At 46.9% G+C, this 20,154-nt stretch overlaps 1 protein-coding gene across 1 annotated transcript; it reads right to left on the bottom strand.

Moving 5' to 3' along the window:
* Nucleotides 1–566: 566 nt before the first annotated feature.
* On the bottom strand, nt 567–19,494 carry ATG14 (autophagy related 14). Its single transcript, XM_030950497.1, has 10 exons — nt 19,277–19,494; nt 14,555–14,617; nt 14,377–14,419; nt 13,887–13,968; nt 9,547–9,784; nt 8,301–8,530; nt 7,678–7,795; nt 6,552–6,642; nt 6,355–6,440; nt 567–3,452 (listed from the first exon to the last, which is right to left on the bottom strand). Exons 1-10 carry the CDS (start codon nt 19,492–19,494, stop codon nt 3,146–3,148), a joined length of 1,476 nt encoding a protein of 491 aa, XP_030806357.1. The 3' UTR covers nt 567–3,145.
* Nucleotides 19,495–20,154: the final 660 nt, after the last annotated feature.

The following is a 20,154-nucleotide window of genomic DNA, read 5'->3' as shown; positions in this document are numbered from 1 at the left end:
GTCCAGCAGCCAGGAATCACAGGGCCATCGGTCCTCCCCATCCCATAACCACAAAAAATGGAGTGGGAGGGGTTGTTTGTCCTCCATTGTCTGTTCACAGCAGCCTGTGAACCACCAGGGCCTGTGCTGGGCCCTTTCCCATCCCTGCCACTGACACTGCTTCACTTGAATAACTCCATCCTTCAAAAGATGGATGGACACCTTCCTGCATCCTGAAATGAGCCTGTAATGAGGAGCTTTGCATGCAGAAGGAATCCACCACCTGCAGAAACATCCCCAGCACACCCAAGAGGTTTACATGTACATAGAGGGATGTGTGTGTGTGTGTGTGTGTGTGTGCTGTGCAGGACTCCACCCCCTGCTCCCATGGAGATGCAGTTATTTTATGTAAGAGTATTTTTTTAGAATGGGTATTGCTTATTCCACCTCTGTATGACTGATTGCACTGTAACAGGTCTGGTCCCTGTGATGCTTCCAAGGCTGGAAATTCTTGTGTACTTTGCCCAGCACGGTGAAAAACAAACCACGCAGAAGTAACAGTCATAAATATACAACTTTAAAAAAAATTACTGTTCAAGATTTATTGCAATAATACAATAAAATTTAGAAGAAAAAAAAAAACAGCAACAAAAAAACCAACCAAACAAAAAAAAAAACAAAAAACCAAACCATTTGTGTTTAGTTACATCTTAAGTCTGGATGTTGTGAGAGGGGGGGCTGTGAGTTTCCCCAGGTGAAAAAGCCACCCCAGGTGTCCCACCTGAGACCCTGCACAGGCACCTGATTTTCAGCACAGGGCTGGGCCCTGCAATCAGGCTCTTCCTTGGCAGCCCAAATTGGCCACCCCAGGTCACTGGTCACCACCAGAAGTCCCAGCCAGAACTGAAATTCCCGTGTTCATGCTACACAAAAAGTTTTGTAAACTCTCAGCTGGCTGCCTTCAAATATTTATAATTATGGATATTCCTGCCCTCCCTCCCTCCCTCTCTCACCCCCCTAAACAACCTGGGAAACGAATCCTGGTGATTGCACTCAAGATTTGGACACACACAATTCTTCCTCAGCTACACATGTGCAAAACACTTTTAAAAAAACCACCACAACCTTGTGTTCTGTTACAAAAAAAAGATTCCATGAAAAGCCCCACCCCAACACATTTGAACACCCTCAGGGTGCCCTTGTGCACTCTCAGAGTATGACACGGTTGCAAATAAATTATTTTGGAAAACATGGATAGGAAGAATATGGCTTAGAAAAGTTATTGTGTTGGATTTTCTTTCCCTAAGTTCAGTGACAGTGCACGAAGCTGAGTCATGGCCTGACCTTCTGGGGCTCAAAGCACAAAGGCAGCAATGAAAAAGGGACTGAAATGCCTATTAAAAAACAACAAAAAAAAGGTATTTAGATGGGGGGGTCCAGTGCAAAATCCACGGGGAAGCAGAAGGGGCTGGGCTGTGAGCCCAGTTTCCAATACTGGCGTGTGCTGGTTGCTCAGAGCTGTGGGTGCTAAAGTGCTGTGAGCCAGCAGAGCCCAGAGCCCAGCCTGGCAGCGGGGCTGGGGGCACGGCCCCCATCAGCTGCAGCAGCCCAGGGGCCTGGGCTGTTCTCCTAAAACAAACCCAACTCTTGGAGCAGAGCAGCGGCAGGAGAGGCTGGCGTTGTCTGACAATGCATGGAGTTAAGGGTCTTTGGTTTAAAAAAAAAAGAAAAACGAGAAGAAACTACTGACAAAGGACGCCCAGCTCAGGGCTAAAGAGAAGCAGCTGCCGTGGAGGGGTGGGTGGCACATGGGTGTCACTGCCACACCTGGCTTCCCACCCCTCCTGCATGCAGACAGGGGCAGCACTGGCCAGTCTGGAGAGGGAGAGAGAAATCCACCACCAAACACCCTGTGAGGGGGCTGGGAATACCAGCCCTGGAGCTGGGAGCAGGCAGGGATGTGGCCTCTGTCACCACGTCCTCGTCAGGAGCTGTGTCCCCAGGAGCTGCGGGGCAGTGGCAGAAATCCTCCCTCGTGGAGGGAGGGCAGGAGGCTCCTCCTTGGCTGGCCCTGTGGAGGAACTGTCCCAGCTCTAAATGTAAACGTTGGAAGCTCTGCTGAGCAAACCACCCGTGGGTGTCCCATCCTGCAGGGCAGAGGAAGAGGAGGAGCCCTTGCTCATGAAGTCACCTTTCAGCACCCACCTCCTGGGGTTCCACCAGCCAGCTGTGCCAGGGGAACCAAACCAACTTCTTGGCAGTCAGTAAACAACAAACCCCACCATGAACATACAATAAAATAGGGTTAAAAACACATGTAGTGTGGAGAGCACATGACTTCACCAAACTGGCTTGAAATGGGGTTTTCTAATGCTAAAAAGTGGCAACATGGTGTGGTAACCGATGGATATTATTGCAACAATGCAATTCTGTATCAGCATCCAATGTGGGTCTAGCAAAAGAATGTCCAGTGTTTCTTTGGTGTATGGTATTAAGAGTACAGAGCCTGTGTGCCTCAGCACAACACAAAACTTCTACACCTACCAGTGGAAACAGCATGAAACAAGCCAGTTTTCTATGGCAAAACTGGGTAAAGAGTCACAACCAAATCTAAACCAAGAGCAATTTGCTGTGTGAATTCCCTGTCCATGCTGATCATTTGTATTAAAAATATGGCAACAGAGATTAGAAAACATGTTAAAAATGCATAATTTTCATGTCCTGAATGAAAAAAATTTAGAAATACGCATTTTTGCATTATGCACGACAGATTTAAAATACACACACACAAAGGAAAACCCTGTAAGGAGTTAAGAAAGTGGGAACTGCATTTGCACCACTGTCCAGACCGCACCCTGAGCAGCCTTCCTGATCCAAACACTCCAAAATCTGTTTCTTCTTCAGAAAGTAGAGCTGGAGGTCGCTGGGTCCTTTGCCAATCCTCGATACAGACAGAACCAAGACACCAAGTGCCCTGGCAGGATCCGGGGGGAGCACGGAGCTCATTTACAAAACAGGGCCCTCACAGTCATCTTGGGGAAATAAAAAGGTTTTCTCCGGTTTACAAAACGGAAGTCTGACCTTTCCTTTGTTCCAGGCACTACTTAACTGAATAGGTAAAGGTTGATTACAGCCCAGTCAGGGAGGGGTTCCTGGCACAGCCCTGCTAGCGGTGCCCGGTGTAGGCCTTGAGCCACGAGGTGACCGAGGCGGCGGCTGACGAGATCATCCCGCCCGCGCTGCTGCTGGCGATGGGCTGGGACACCTGGGTGCTCTGGCTCTGCAGCATCTCCACCTGCTGAGAGGGGATGTCACAGAACCTGGGGCTGGGCAGGTTCTCCCAGTCCGTGCCCAGGTCCGTCTCCTCGTCGCTCACGCGCTCGTCGCCGCTCTCGTCCGTCTCGCCCGCCGCGCTCGGCTCCACAAACTCCATGGAGTCCTCCAGGTCGGCGCTGATTTCAAAGGGGCCGGACCTGTGGGGAGGACACCATCAGTGCCTCTGTCCTCCCACCCCCAGCAGCCTGCTCTGCCAGGCACGGCAGAGATGAAGTGCTCTGTCTCTGTTAGCTGGCAGAGGGAGCTTGGTGTCACCCCCTTGGATGTAACACTTGGCCCAGAAGGGACAGGGTTCCAGACCACGGAGCAGGAACGGTGGGAGAGCAGCTCTGCTCTGGCAGGGACAGAGAAACACACAGCAGAGAAAGCTACTGGTGATAACTCGGGGCTCCACTGGTGGGAATCCTGCCTTGATGTGGAGCAGCTTTAATTTCCAACACCAAGAGAGCTCAGCTCTGCCTGGCTGTACCTGCAACTCCCAGGTCTGGCACAACCAGAGAGACTTCAGTCTCATCAGTGGAGACTTCCCACTCTGCCCCAAGCAACACCTCAAGCTCTTTCTCACTCTGAGGTTGGCCAGACACTGGAACAGACTGCCCAGAGAGGCTGAGGGGTCTCCTCTGAGAACACTCCAAACACAGAATCACAGAGTGCCTCAGGCTGGAAGTCACCACAGTGGCTCAGCTGGTCCCATCTCCCTGCTGCAGCAGGGTCATCCCAGAGCACAGGGCACAGGATTGGGTCCAGATGGATCTGGAATGTCCCCAGTGGGGGAGGCTCCACACCCTCTCTGGTGTCTGTTCAGGGCTCAGTCACTGCACAGGGGAGTTCCTCCTCACCTTCAGATGGAACTTGTGGGCATCAGTTGCTGCTCGTTGCTCTGGTGCCATTGCTGGGCCCCTGGAGCAGAGCCTGCTCTGTGTCTGAGCCCTCCCTGCAGGCAGGGACAGACAGGGCTGAGGGCCCCTCTCAGCTGGACAGCCCCAGCTCCCTCAGCCTCTCCTGGGCAGGGAGATGCTCTGAGCAGGGCCACGGGCTGCATCCCCAGGGTCCTGCAGGGTCCCAGCCGCGCTGTGACTCAGAGTTCCCTGCTGCCACTGCCTGGTGGGAGAGGCGATTGCATCCCGCCCATCCCACTGCTTTGGGCTGCCTGTATTCCATGGAAAAAGGTGGATTCTCCACAGCAAGCAGAGTCCCTGACAGAGCTCACTCCAAGCCACAAAACTGCCCCGTGAACATGAGCAGGATTTGATGGAATCATGGAATCATTTAGGTTGGAAAAGACCCCCAAGATCACTGAGTCCCACCATTAAACACAGTAATCATTTAACACAGGCAAGAGTTTATGCAGCCTCAGTGGGAGAAGGAGCCTTAAGCAGTGATTTGCCATGGGAAATATTAATCCAGATAATTAAAGCTTGGTAAAATTATAAGCATATGAAACCAGCAGCATATAAAGGAGATTGTCAGGCAACCACAGGCTTAGGTATCTAAAGGAAAACAAAGAGAGCTGGCTGCTGCAAACTTTGCAGCCAGCTGAGAAATGAAAGGCAAACACTCCTCTTTCATAATCTGGAAAGCAATGGGAGCTCTGCCTCCTGGCAAAGCCTTCTGCTTAACAAGGCAACACAAGAAGGAGTCATCAGGGTTGAGGCCAGAAGGGACCATTAGATCATCTCAAGTGACCTCCTGTCTAACAAAGGCCACCGAGTCCCACCCTTCTCCCTGTCCTGAGCCCAGCAACTCCTGCCTGATGACAGCATCCATCCCAGAAACTCATCCAGCCTTGAGAGGATGACAGAAGGAAGCAGAATCCCTGCCTTCATTCCTGTGGGTAATTAATGTCTCTGCTAAGTGCATGTGCCTCATTTCAACCAGCTCAGGCTCTCTGCTCCCAGTGGTGTCTGTAAAGCCACTCAGCAGCCCGCTGGGTATCTTATCCAGCTCTCCTGTAACCCTTTCTTTTACTCCCTGCACCCAGCTGGTGCCTGGGGAGCTCTGGGACACCTGCACAGGTGCCCACTGCAGCCCCTGCACCCTTCAGAGCAGCTGCTTTCCTTTGAGGACACAGCTCTCCATCCTCTGACTATTTCCAGCACTCTATTTCAGGCAGCAAGCACAGATTTTTGTCCAAAATCTTTTACAAAGATGTGGCTCCCCATGTCTGTGGGCTGGCTCAGTAGGGATAGATCCAGAGAACACAAGGAACTGTGTGCAGCTCCTCTTAGTGGCACTGCAGGTTTTTGAATAAAACCAGATTCGTGCAAGAGAACAAAGCAGAAAAGAAGATTTCAGAACATCACTCACTGTGTTTAAGGGGGGAATAAAACATCAGGCACATCAAACAAATATTTGCAGACTGTCTTGGGCACAAGTGACTTGTGTCTGGGTTATCCCAATAGGGAAATCAGTGTTGTTTGTTTTCTTATATTTAACTTGTAAAAAAAAAGAAATAAATTATTAAACCCAGTGCATGCATGCCAGAACTGATGTTCTTTTCATCACGTTCTAAGCTAAGAGAACAGCTGTCTTTAATCTTAATTTACATATAAATGAGTATTATTTAAAGGGTCAGCTTTGGTCTAGGCAGTTCACTGACTGGAAGTATTCTGGGAAAGGTTTGCCTGGGATTCTTTCAGGGTTTGTATTTCTGGATGCTCTCAGGTATTTGCACGTTGGCAAGGTGTGGGCAGGGTCACACTTGGAGCATGGCAAAGCTGCCTGGCATTTGTGCTGCTGTTCCCTGAGGGGAAGGAGTTGCTGCTCCTGGCTGTAGGGGAAATGAGTCCATCATCAGCTGCAAAACCTCCAGCTGAGCCTGCCATAGGCAGGAGCACAGCAAACACACATCTGTAAATTTAATTCCCTACTCAGGAGCCCCTTTTTCTGTCCAGTCTTTCCTCCTCCTGGACCTACCCTGATTTCTGTGCTGAGGACTGATCTATAGGCACAACAGGAGAGAAACTCCTTCACAAGTAACAAGGCAAAGGCATCAATTCCAAAGTTCATATTTTGCTTTTCATATTTTGCTTTTCTTACCTGCCCAGGTTCTCGGTGTCTGGGCTGACCAGGTACATGAGGTTCCTGAGGGTATGCAGGGGGTGCAACAGGTCTAAATTTACATGCTGACATGGGGAAGGGAAAAAAAACAACATGATCAGGTCCTGAAGGAAACCGGCAGGCACAGCTGATATTTAAAAAGCTATTTAAAGATATGAAATGTGCATCCCTCCTACCTGAGAGAAGCAGAGGTGAAGGATATTAGCATTCAGCTTCTTCACTGCCCGTGTGAACCTGTGTCTGCTGAGATTCTCTCCACAGAATTCACTGTTAAAACACCCCACACACAAAAACACACAGAAAACAAAATGCTGTGAAAATACACTTACTGGAGGCATCAGCATTCCATGCCCTGGCTTCCTAACAAATCCTGGAGTAAAAATCCTCGCAGTGAGCACATGTTCAAAGTCTACAGCCAGTCCTAGAGTGCTGAGGAGATTAATTTTAAACCTAGCAGGACTGTGAGCATTTTATCAACAAGCTCTGCTTGCCCTGGCCTCACCAGTTTCCACAGGACAGGTGGTGGGAACTGTAGGGAACTCAGATCCACCTGAGCCAAACTGTTTCAGATCTCCTTGAAAGTCTTGCATCATTTCCTGTTCCCAACCTTTTCCTTCTGTGAGGGCTGAACACCCAAACAAAATCAGATAATCACAGAAGGGTTTGGGTTGGAAGGGACTTTCAGATCACCTGGTTCCAACCCCCCAGCCACAGGGTGGGAAAAAGCTGAAACCCTACCCAACTTTTGTTCCCTCACTTTGACAACCACTATTTTAAAACGCTTTAAAGAATCTCAGCAGCACATCTGGAACCCCTGGGAGTCTGAGCAGGTCTGCAACTCCTTCTAACAGTGCTCTTCAACCCATATGGGGTTTACTCCTAGGTTTTTTATCCCATGGGACTGCTGCCATGCCATATTACAGCACCTGCCCTACAGCACAGGAGGCAGCAGAGCTGTTCAAGAGCTGCTGGACTGGGCTGGGATTTTGTGGAGCACAGTGGGGTCCAGTGAAATGAAAAGTGCCATTTGTGCACTGCCATATTTCATCTCTCATTTGAGGATGCTGAATATGTCAATTAGAGAGGTGTTATTTTCAACTCTGATGGCTGGTCTCCCTCTCAGGATGTAAAAAAAAAGGGAGGGACTGTTAACTGTGGTCTCAAATCCTGCTAGCCTTCCCCTCAAACAGCACAAAAATCCACAAGCCACCCGTGTTATCAAAAGCTGCTCCAATTCATGACTTTATTCCTCAAACTAACCTGATCTAAGGTCACAGATTCTCCTGCTGTGTTTTTACTTGCCTGTTGCAGAGCTTCTTGGGAAGATTTACATCAAGTATGAGAGACAAAGTGTTAACGAGCTGAGTTGCATAGCACAATGCAGCACTGATGGTATGAGCAGGGTTATTATGTTCCATATCTGAAAGAAATAAAAACAACATGAAATCTTTGTTTTAAATGAAGTCTTGGTGGGTGTGTTAATATGTTCCTCGAGTCTACTCTGGAATATGTCATTTCTAAGCAAGGAGAACAGCCTGAATCTAGCAATCATTTCCAGAGAAATCTGTCAGAAGTTGGAAGAAAATAGTAATTCTTGGAATTCCTGTTAAGATGATGACATGTGAACTGTGTCAAAACTGTGAATAATTAACTTTCTCTATTTCACTGTGCTGTGCATCCCAGTGAGAATTTCATGCAAAAGAAGATTTCAGCAGACTAGTCATAAAATCACAGAATACTTTGGGTTGGAAGGGACCTTAAAGACCACCTAGTTTCAACTGGGCAGGGAATCTTCTCATAAAACCCCATTCTGGCATTTATTTCTGGCTCAGCCTGAGAACAAATGGACAAGTTTACTGCTCCTCAGTGCCTTTTGTTGGCACCCAAAGTGTCCCAGCTGCCTAAAACCATGCCTTGCCCCTTACCAGGTCCCTGTGTAGTCTTCTTCTCCTCCACCCAGTTGTAGTAAGCAGAGTAGTCCCCATTGTTGGGGAGGATGATCCAGGGCCCCGTGATGCTGATGCTGGTGTCCCCGTTGTGGTCGTCGCACACCCACCTCCCGGACAAGTACGTGGTTCTCCGTGCCTCTGCCAGCTTGCTCACAGTGCTGGAGGTCATGGCATTGTCACTCTCTGAGGACACGTCTGCTGGGTCCCTGGAGTGGTTGGGAACGGAATCAAACACACACTTGGCAGGCACTGAGCTGGGCTTCACCCAGGGCAAAGTGCTGGTAGGAACACTCCTGTAGAAGTCCTCAGTCCCAAAATGACTTTCATTTGTTCTGGGGTTTTTATTTGGCTGTTTTTGTAGAATCCAGGAATGGTTTGGATTGGAAAGGACCTTATAGACCACTTCTGCAAAATTCCTCATTCCCAAAACTACTTTCATTTTCTCTGGAATTTTAATACCTCTTTTTGTAGAATCCTAGAAAGGTTTGGGTTGGAAGGGGCCTTACAGACCATCTCATTCTACCCTTGCTATGGGCAGGGACACCTTCCACTACCCCATGCTGCTCCAAGCCCTGTCCAACCTGGCCCTGAACACTTCCAGGGATGGGGAATCCATATTTTAAGGAAGTTTAATACTGGACATGCAGATCATATCTCTCAGTGGGGAGATGCAAGCACCTCCAGATTCAGATGTTCTGGGGTTTTTAATTGGCTGTTTTTGTAAAATCCAGGAATGGTTTGGGTTGGAAAGGACCTTATAGACCTTTCTGCAAAAGTCCTCATTCCCAAAACTACTTTCATTTGCTCTGGGATTTTTAATTACCTGTTTTTGTAGGATCCTAGAAAGGTTTGGGTTGGAAGGGACACTTCATCTCATTCTACCCTTGCCATGGGCAGGGACACCTTCTACTAGACCAGGCTGCTCCAAGCCCTGTCCAGCCTGGTCCTGAACACTTCCAGGGCTGGGGAATCCATATTTTAAGGAAATTTAAAATATAAAACTTCCTGGACATTCAGCTCATTTCTCTCAGTGGGGAAATGCAAGTACCTCCAGATTCAGATTCTTCCATCCTGGACCTCTATCTGTGGGTAAGAACACAACTCCTCCTCCTTCTCCTCCCAGACCCTAAGGGAGCCAGACCACCTACCTTAGACTGACACAACTCCCTTCTGGGTGCCTAAAACCAAGCAAAACGATCCCAAAAGGACAAGCCAGCCATACCTCATGCTTGTCTTCACCTCCTCCATGGGGAAGATGACCGAGGTCAGCTCCAGGATGTGCGCGCGCCGCAGGTTGGCCAGGTGCTCGTACTGCGTTTTCAGGTCGTAGGTTTTTTTCTCCACCAGGTCTCCCAGCTTCCTGTTGTGCTTCTGGATCTTCTCCTTCTTCTCCTGGTGCCTCTGAGCCCTGCGATAATGCTTCTGGTTCTCCTCTTTAATCCTCAGCAGCCCCTCTGTGTCTGTGAGAACAGCAGATGTTATCCCTTGGAAAAGGAGCTGGGAAGTGCTTGTAGGAAAAGCTTGAGAAAAGCTTTATTAATATTTATGGAAAACAAGATCTGTGGCAGCTTAAAACAGAAAACCCTGCTAAACTATTAACTTCTTCCAGCTGCTCAGTGGTACAACTTTTTAATCTCCTCTGGAGATCTCCAAAGAGACTGCAACTGGGATTATTCTCTCCCTATCTCTTACCCAGCTATTTCTGGATTTGGAGCACAAAAGCCAAGATTTCCCAGTTTAATTAAACTCCTGAGCTAATCATCCTGACAGAAATAGCCTGACTGTACATGTTTGCATTGTGCTGGCCAAAAAAGCCCTGCCCTGCTTGCAGCCAAAATCAAGTGCAGATAGCATCTTCATTCACCAGTCCTGGCAGCTCTGCTGCTGCTAGTGTGGGTTATTTGGGATTCTCTCATGGATCCCAACAGTGCAGGCTCCTTGTTCCCACAGGGAACACTGGCTATCTCCCTTTCCACTCACAAATGGGAGTTGTGCTCATGGGCTGAAGTGCTGCAACTGCCTGGATTCACTCCACATGTGAGGCTTGGAAAAATACCCTGCAAGAGCATCTTGAAGCATCCAGGGTTGGGCCTGATGATCTTACAGGTCTTTTGCAATCTTGATGATCCCAAAATCTGCTAATTCAGATATAAAATAAGTGGCTGCAGTAATGAGGGTCAGCCACCTCTGTCTTTTAAAAGCACAGGGAAAGATTTCTTGTGCTGTCCCCAAATACATGTTTAAAACTCTCCCTGTGCCCTAGTTTGAGGTGTGCCTGCCCCTGCAGACACAGAGGCTGCTCTCTCTGAACATCAGGAATTACTTCCAGTCATCTGATCTGCTGCAGTCCATGGTGTGTCTGGTAGGAAGGAAGATCTGGTATGTGGGAGATGCAAAGTGCCAAATTAAGGAGGTGAGAAAAGCTCCTCCATGAAGATAAGAACTAATAATCCTCAGGTTTATATAATATAAATAAATGACCCCTGTTAGAGGAGCAGTAGAAAAATCCACTTTTCTCTGAGCAATACCAGAATCCCTATGTGTCAGCTGTAATTCCCTTTCCTTTAAGCAGTCCTGTAACATCAACAGAAAATCAATTAACACTTGCAGTCATATTCCTAAACTCTCCCTTTGCAAAAAGAACAGGAGACAGGATGAGGAGGAAAAGGTCCAGCTGTTCCATTTTCACATTCATGTTTGACTTGAAAGGCTACTTTTTCAGAGTGAACTCCCTTCCCTGCAGGTCCAACAGCAATTATTTGGGAATAGGGGAGACACTGCACTGAAATTTCCTCTTCAGCTGTCCCAGTGCACAGACAACAGTCCTGCCCTCTGCACAGCACCTCTGCTTTATGAGGTGATTAAAAATCTGTCCCCAGGAGAATTTCAGGACTGTGCCCCACACACCTGCACTGCCTGATAAATGCAAGCCCAGGCACACTGATCTCTGCCCAGAGGGCTCTGCCAGGGATTTGCAAGCCTGTCTCCTTGAACTGTTCTGCACAGAAAGAAGGCAAACACACAGATTTTAAAACATTATTTTAAGCACCACCAATTACTGAGGTCTCCAGGAGAGTCAACTCCAAAAGCAGGAACTCAGTGTTCTAGAAATGGTTTTTATTTCAGAAAATTAAACTATGCCACATCCAAGAGCAGAGAAACAACCTTTTCACACTTTTTAATGTGGACCAAAAGTGACCAAATTGGATCCTGATCTGTTGGCTACTCACAGCTGGAATTCATTCCTGGTCTCTCTCCAAAAGCAACTGAGCTAACAATAGAATAGGTTAGTTGGGCAATAGTCAGCTCAGTTTTTAGGTTACATCTAATCAAATTCACTGTGAGCCAAGAGAAGTTGCAGAAGTTGCAGATAATAAATTCCACAGAACAGTGGGAAAATGGAGAACTCCACTCCCTGGTTGGTCCTAACTCTGCCACCTCCAGAGCAGAGCATTTTGAGAAGAGGTGACTAATTCCTTAAAACCACATTGATTTCCTCTTCTCCTTTCTTCACAGGCAAAAGACAAAAAGTCATAATCTAATCTCCATAACAATAATCTTCTACCCACTGAAAAGCTTGTTTTTCTTCAACTTCCTCCCCTCTAAACCAAACATGAATTTTCTAAGCTGTTCTATTTAATTTCCAATACTCAGACTTTCCTCAGATGATTTGTATCTTTCTTAAATTGTTTAAATTGGACACCAGGCTTCCACTGAAACAACAACACCTGGCACAGCAGGATAACTGCTTCCATCTTAAATACAGCACTTATATTAGTTAACCCAGAAAGAGGCCTGAACCTTTCTGGAGCAGCACAAGATTGATCATTTTTATTTAATTTGCAATTCCCCAGATCCCTTCCTGCCAAATCTCACCACCATCCCCCATTCTGGGTTTATGTTTCTCTTTACAACAATGTGTAAAGAGATTTTGATTTTGTCCTTTCCAAATGATGCTGTCTATTTATCTGCATGATTTTGAACTTGGTCCTGGTCTCCACAGAAGTCATTTCACCACCCAGCCTGGCTTCCTCCATTCCACCCTCTATTCTACTGAGCTATTATGGGAAATGCTGCCAGGAACTGGGCCAGGAACTGCTGAGCTCCACCTGCCTCACCTCCTCAGCTTGACCAGTGCCACCACTCTTTGAATGAAGCTTTTCTAACCTTTTGTGATGACCTTGCAGGGGTTACACCCACAGCAAATTTTGTTTGCTCACAAGTTACAGGCAGTGCCCAAATCCAAGTTACGTGCAGCTTCTGCTTCATCCTCCACTGCAGCACTTGATCCCCAGATGAGGGGTTGATGTGACATGGATATCATGACATAAATAACAAAACATGGATTTGACAAGAATACCATAACCAAGTGATGGCTGTTTTTACCCACCTTGCCTGTCAGTTACCAGCAGAGCTCCCCTAGGTCTGTGACAGGATTCCTGTGCCACCACTCTGAGGTTCTGCCTTGCTGCACCCTTTGAAGGCAGGAACTGCCCTCAGCTTCCTGACATACCCTCACTCCCTCATGTGTTCCCAAGTGCTCCACAGACCACCTCAGCTTGTTCCTTGGCTTCTATAAAGCAAACTAATTTGTATCTGTCTGTTTCCTTTCCTTAGTCCTCTCATGATGTCAAATTTAACCTGGCTAAGCAGCTGATCCCATTTTCTCTGTAGGAAGATGAAGCAAAGGCAGCACTGAATGAATGCCTCAAACTTCTCTGCACTGTTATTGCTCTCTTTCCTGTTAACTACACACTTTTCTGCTCCCTCACCTTTTCTTCATCATCCATTTATTATTGTTACTATCCATCCTCCCTTTTAATTGAAAATAATTTTGCATCTCAGCCTTTTTGATTTTTCACCCCAAGCCCATGCTAATCCTTTATGACTCTTCCCAGGTTCTGCCACTGCTTCCACTCTCTGTATGGCTCCTCTTGAGTTTCAAGCCATAAAAATATCCCAGATTCAATCAATATGCTTCTGGATACGCTTCCTCTACTTCCCTGGCATGTAGGTTGTAAGGAGAGCTGCATAATCTCTTCTGAAAAATGACCCTGCAAATTTAGTGTAAAACAATCCAATGGGTTTCAAAAACTGAAGTTTCTGAATGGAGCCTACACCTTAACTTCAGTGACTCTTGCTCAAGTAGGATTTTAGGATTTTCAGACAGGTGTGGGTTAAAATTCAGCAGTTTCAGGAAATCTGTGACAGCTGCAGAGCTGTTTGCTCCTCCTTATCAAGAGGAAGTGATCAGAAACACTACACTGAATAAAGCCATCTCTAGGGACACAGCCAGAGTCACAGGCTGCTCAGCATTTGCTCTTAAAGCTGCTGCAAAACCATCTCCATCCAGCTGAATAATGTCTGCTGTTTGCTAATTAAAACCCAAGCATAAAAAGGCCAAAATCCACTCAGTGATTTGCCTTCAAGTTGATTTAGGAAGAAACAGTTTGGAAATTCACCATTTTTTAAAAAAACTAACACTCAAATTCACCTCAATTGATTTTTCACTCTAAGGCACAGGGAGTTTTTCCACATCACAAAAGCACAGGCATTACTCACGTCTTGTCATTTCATCATTTTCTTTGCAAATGGTCTGTTTCAGCTGCTCAATCCTCATCTTGCAAGACATTATTTTCCATCTCTGAAAAAGAACATTCAGCAACTCTAGGGCACAAACGACTTCAAACATGCTGAACTAATGATTAACAGCAAAGCCAGCAGCTTTCGTGCAAAAAGTAGCAGGATGCTCTTGAATGGATCAAACAACTAAATATTTCATACAGTGTTTTGTGCACAGAAGAATGCCACAAACAAAATGAGTGCTTAGTATGAAGTCAACTGGTAAAATAAGTTACTGAACAAATATCTAGTGAGAGATGAAAAATTCAGACAGCTTGGAGCACTCTGCTGGCAGAGCCCATTTCAGTTTTGCTTACAAGAGGCTCTTTGGGAAAGCAGCACAATGCCCTCAAGGCAAACTGTAACTTTAAACTATGAGATCTAGGAATTCAGAGAGTTTAAAAACCATGGGACACTTGGAGCAACTCACCAGCTGATCAGTTATTTCTTTCCCTTCCATGGCCTTCAAAACACTAGAGGAAAAAACATGATTGAAAGTTTTATGACTATCTGGACTTCATCTGTCTGCAGCAACAGTGTGTTAAAAGAGACTGCTTCCTTTTATGAGATCTCTTAGCTTTTATATCAATTTAATAAATACAACTTACTGTTTTTGGAATTCCCTCTGCTTGGTTTTAAGATGCATCAGCCTTTCTTTCTTGTCTGAAAACCTGGAAGAGATTAAATTCTTTTATTGATATTTTGCACAATTACAGCACTGTAAGTTGTCTGAAAAAGATAATAAAATTGAAGCTTGGGGATTCTCCAAACCTCAGCTATCTGTCTTGATCTGGGGAAGTTAATGACTAAATGTGTAAAACTCTTGCAGAATTCTAGAGCATGAGTCTCACTGGAATTGCAACAGAGCCTCCAAGCTGGAGAAACATCAGAGTGTTGAACTATCAAACAAATAGAAAATTACTGCTATTTCTAGATTTATAGCTTAGCAAGAGCAGTGTTTTGTGTGTTACAAAAAACATGGAGTACTTAAAAAACCTTCAGTCACTGGAGAAATTAAAAGTACTATCTCACACAGCCCATGACCCAAATGTCTGCTTCAGCTCTGCTGCACTGGACTTTAGGATATGGGAACTGATCAGAAAGGAATTTTTGCAGTATTCATCACCCTGTGTTTCACCCTTTCAGTATACAGAAGCCAAGTTCTGCCCCCCCCTTATTGTTCCACAATTGATTCTATTTTTCTCTGCAACACATAGAATTGATGATTTCATCCTACCAGAGCTGTGATATTTGTAGATGCTCCATCCCTGGAAGTGTTTAAGGCCAGGCAGGATGGGGCATGAAGGTGCCCATGGCAGGGGTTGGAACTAGATGGTCCTTAGGGTCCCTTCCAACCCAAACCATGTGATTTTATGATTTTACATTCATTTCACGTACATTTATGCTTTATTTAGAAAGAACAGTACACTAAGCCCTGACAGGATGACATCTTGGATTTCCCTCTCTGTTACTCTGTGGATTTGATTTCAGGTAAAACTTCAAAATGCTTCACTTTTTTCCTTCAAGTGCTGAATGCTTGGTGACTACCTTTGGATTCAGAGCATGTGTAACCGCCCTCCCAGATGACATTAGCATTAGAACAACAAAACCACTGGCTGCTGCTTTTGTAGTCAAGCAAAAGAATCTGTTTTCCTTCCAAAACAAACCAAAACCAAATGCAGGTGCTTGGCACAAAAGCCAGAGGCCACACGTGAGTTGGAGGAATGTGGTGCAACTGGAGCCCAGCTGCTCAGCCCAGCTCATCCCCTCTTCCTGTGTGTCCTCACCCCAGGAGTCACCCTGGAGATGACAAAAGGCCCTGCACGAGCCTCCTGTTTACCACAGAGCAGAGCACACCTCCTGCACCCCGACCTTTGGCTGCCACCAAAAATGCCCTGGCCCAGAAACACAGAGCTCACTCAGCAGCCACCCAGGGAGAGCGCTGGGGTCATCTGGCAATTCTTGGTTTCTGAGCTGGATCCGTGGGCACAGACCCTGACTGAACAGAATCACCCAATTCCTGTCCATCACATCAGCAAAAAGCTGAATGATCTGTCAAAGGATACAGAATAAATGAAGTTCTGGCTGTGGAGGGAAGACAGAAGTGCTTGTGGAAGCCTGCAGAAATTGCAGCTCACCACGCGCTTCGGCTGCGACGTCAAACAGCTCCTACCAAACCCTCCAGCAGCTTCCTCCCAAGCAAACATTTCCACTGCTTTATATAGCTCTGATTTCAATTGCACTGCATCCTGCAACTCCTTCTTCTTTATATATCTTCAGCCTTTCAATTTGGCAAAGAAACAAAACTTGGGATGAATTATTATAGGAACTCCCATTGAATGTAAACTGAGAGGAGAGAACATCTTGAATTACCCATGAAATGTTTCTCTTTCCTCAAGTTTTATCACATTAAGGTGAGATTTTCTGTGGTTGCCTGGCTTATTTCCACCTGTTCATGATTAAAGAGAAGCAACCAGAGAGAGGGGCTTCCTACATTAATCTACATATTAATCTACAGGAGTTGATTAATGCTGAAGGAGCTGAGGGCACAATATTCACTACAACTGCTGAAAAAAATCACTATTCCTAACCAGAACCCACAGCTTGGAGAAATTAGCCAGGTTCAGACATCACAATTACATTGAGTTTGGCTTTTGCCATCTGCAGATACACAAAGCAAAGCAATTCAGCAGTCTGGGAAACACACTCTGAGAATTTATGCACACAACAGGCTGGAGGACATTCCCAGGAGGAAGAAGAAGCTCTGAGCTCAGACCAACATCAAGATGCCAGCTTGGCTTTTGAACACACAACACATTAGTCATGAAAGGAAGGATGGCAGTGACTGTTCTACTGGAGGACTTCTGGACTACTCATCCTTAATTGTAGCTCTCCTTAAGTAATTAATCTTAACAGCTCCTCAGTCTCTCCCCCTCACAGATACGGGGTGTGATTTTTGCCAGACAGATCAAAAACTTCCAATTTTACTGTAGTTCTTCTAAAAGTTAGTTCACAAAATAGTCCCATGAAATCTAAATAATTAGAACATGAAATTGTTTGTCTTCATTTAAGGAAAATTCACAAGAATATGCTAAAAAGAAACCATTGTTGGATACAAGGAGTAATGCTTGGTTTCTTTCTATTTAACCAGCAAGATAATGATCCTTTTCCTCCATCTGTAACACTTCAAAAAGACAAATGGGAGGCCCAAGTGCCCCCAAACACTTCCACATTCTGAATTTCTCACACTGAACCACTCAGCAAAGCCCTTGCCATGACACTCCTCCAGCAGTGGCTGATCTAAAATTAACCCAGGCACTACTAGAAGGCATAAAATAAATAAATAAACAACTGTGGCTGTAAACAGCAGCTGAGAGGTACCCAGTGAACTGCACCTGTCCCTGCACGGTTCTGCTCTGGTCATCACTTCAAACACCTCCCCCTCTCCCAGGGCTCACATCACAAGAAATTCAGAGACTCCCACAAAGAGCAAACAAAGAAAACTGACCCCTTCCCCACTCTTAAATCAGTCATTCCAAATATTAATTAGAGAATGCAAACAAAATGTTTCAGACATGGTTTAAACATTATCCTCAAACCCCAAGCTTTTGTCCCTACACAGAGTTCCTGCAGCCACTGGGGATATTTAGGTTGTCAACGTTGTGTTATTCATACAGATGTGCTGTTCCTTTAATTCATTAAAATAAATTTGCCATTTCTAATGAAGTGCACTACTGCAATTAATTCATGGAAAAGTTCTGAGCAGCATGAGAAACAAAGCCTGGGGAAATGGAGTGTGTAGGAAGGCTCCAGGTTAATACAGGAACAGTGACCCCCAGAGATGGAACTGTGATCTCCAGGCAGAGAAGGGGGAAAAAAAAAAAAAAAAAAAAAAGAAGAGATTTAATCCTTGCAGTTAAAAAACACAAGGTAAATATACAGGAGCCTTTCCAGCCACAGACAAGTGGGGCAGTGAAAGCTTCTCAGGAGGATGCAGTGACTGTCAGACAGAAAAGCTGATCCTGTCTCAAGTGAGAAGATAAAGAGGGTTTTCTCTTACACTGCTGCTTCTGGTACTTTGGCTAAAGCTGCTTCTTTATGACTTCATTTTCCTGATGGGCAGAGGCTTCTTAAGCCTTGGTTAATACAAAACAACAGGGCTTCAACTCTAACAAAGGCTACAATTGAATTTCTATAATTAAACCTGATGTTTAGCCAAAAAGTTAAGGCTGCAAAAGAGACAGGAAAAAACCCAAACTTGGTTTATATTCCGAGCTCCATATCCAACCTTTTAATAGAATCTGCAGAAAACCCCAAGCAGTCTCACACAACTACACGTTTTCCACCTATTTTAGACAGGCTAAATCTAGTTTGTGGTTCTCCAACACAGCTTTTTTTAACATTAAAAAAGGGAACAGACAGACAGACTTCAGTGACAGACTAAAGTCTGAGTTCTGCAAGCTGACTCACACTGGCTGACAGCATTTCCCCACTGCCGTGGATGTTGGTGGGTGAAAGGCACCACTGTCCCCTTGTTCCTGGGGACACAAGGAGCCTTTGGAGCGAGGACACGGCCACCCCACACACCTCCCAAAATAGCCTCAGGAATCGCTCCCAACAGCTGCTAACGAGGGACCAGGAACACGGTGCCAGCCAAGAATCAGAGCCCTTCCAGACATGGCCCTGGGGACTTTTGAAGAATCTGGGCTGGACGGCAGCGCTGGAGGAGCCACCTGAGTCATTCCAGGAGGAAATTTGTTTATGGGCACAGCGCTCAGGCAGGGAGAGCCAGCGCTCCAAAAGGAGCAGCGAGGCACACCATGAACTCAAGCGAATACTTTTTTGTCCACATTTATGGGTATACACACAAGAAAATGTTTATTTTCTTTCTTATACACCTTCCTAATTTTGCTTAACGATTTAGAAAACTACTATTTCAAGGAGCGTTAACGAAAAGAGGTAAATCGTATGAAATAACACTGCACGGGTCTCTGTGCCCTGAACTGCCTGGAGCTTCTGTGGCTACATCGACACGGACACATCTTCACCTGAGCGAGTGAAACTCGGGGTCACTCCTTAATTATTATTATTATTATTATTATTAAAAATATTATGATTTCAAGGCTCGTACCGAGGGTCCTGCTGCGTCCGCCCCCGGTCTCAGGGTGGGCCCGGCGGCCCCCGGAGCGTTCGCCACCCACACCCTGAGACCCCCGAGCCCCGGGACAGCGGGGAAGGGACACAACCCTGTCCCCATGGCCCGCCCCCAGGCACAGCGACCACAGCAGGGCAGGGAGAGCCCGCCCCGCTCCCCTCAGCGCCGCCGGTACCTCTCGGAGTCGCGCCCGTCGAAGAAGACGAAGTCGCCGCTCTGCACGCACTTGGCGCAGGTGAGGCGGCGGCGCGTGGTGTTGCAGAGCGGGCACCGCTCCACCGCCACGTAGAGACCCTCGGCATCCTCCTCGGCGCCCCGCAGAGCCCCGGGCCCGGCGGCGCTGCCCCCGCCCGGCCCCGCGGGCTGCGGCCGGCGGCCGCTGGGAGCCGCCATGTTGGGGCCGCGGGTCACGTGGGACGCTGTTGCCGGGCAGGGCATTGTGGGAAGGGGCGCTGAGGCGGCGGGCGGGAGCGGGGGAGGGCGCGGGACAATCTTAATTTTTAAACAAAACTGCGCCCTTTTCCTTCTGCAGGAGGAAAGGGAGCACCGCTGGGATCAGCCCAGAGTGATCGGGGCGTTGTGTTCCGGTTCGTGGGGCTTCACAGGGAGTAGCCGTAGCATAAGCAGGCAGTAACGCTGCTGTGGGCACTGCGGCTCCCAGCTGAAGCGCGGCCGTGTATTTACAGTAACATCCAAATCGCTTTCTCCAGGCGCGAATAATGATGCACATCCTGAAAACCGACAGGGAGGTTGCCTCAGCACAGCCTCCACAGTGGAGCGACGATGAGGAGTTAAAGACAGAGGAGGAAGGAGGGTGGAGGAGAAGGAACCTTAAAAATCATCCAAGCTCCTGAGTTCCAAGCTCCTGACCTCGAAAGGAACCCCTTCCACCATCCCAGGGTGTCCAAGCCCATCCAGCCTGGCCTTGGACACTTCCAGGGATCCAGAGACAGCCTCAGCTTCTCTGGGCACCCTGTGCCAGGGCCTCACCACCCCTTTTCTGACTAAAGTTTTTCCTGCTAACTAATATTTCCTAATATGAACCTACTCTCA

This window comes from Camarhynchus parvulus, chromosome 5 (genome assembly GCF_901933205.1).
Source record: "Camarhynchus parvulus chromosome 5, STF_HiC, whole genome shotgun sequence".
Classification (NCBI taxonomy): Eukaryota; Metazoa; Chordata; class Aves; order Passeriformes; family Thraupidae; genus Camarhynchus; species Camarhynchus parvulus.
The sequence above is the reverse complement of the archived record's forward strand: the minus strand, read 5'-3'. Positions and strand labels throughout refer to the sequence as shown.

Excerpts from the sequence above, each read along its gene's own strand:
- ATG14 (XM_030950497.1), bottom strand. The coding sequence starts at position 19,494 with ATGGCGGCTCCCAGCGGCCGCCGGCCGCAGCCCGCGGGGCCGGGCGGG. Across the intron at positions 14,618-19,276 it reads GACGGGCGCGACTCCGAGAG|GTTTTCAGACAAGAAAGAAA; the intron begins GTACCGGCGGCG and ends AATCTCTTCCAG. Across the intron at positions 14,420-14,554 it reads CAGAGGGAATTCCAAAAACA|TGTTTTGAAGGCCATGGAAG; the intron begins GTAAGTTGTATT and ends TTTTTCCTCTAG.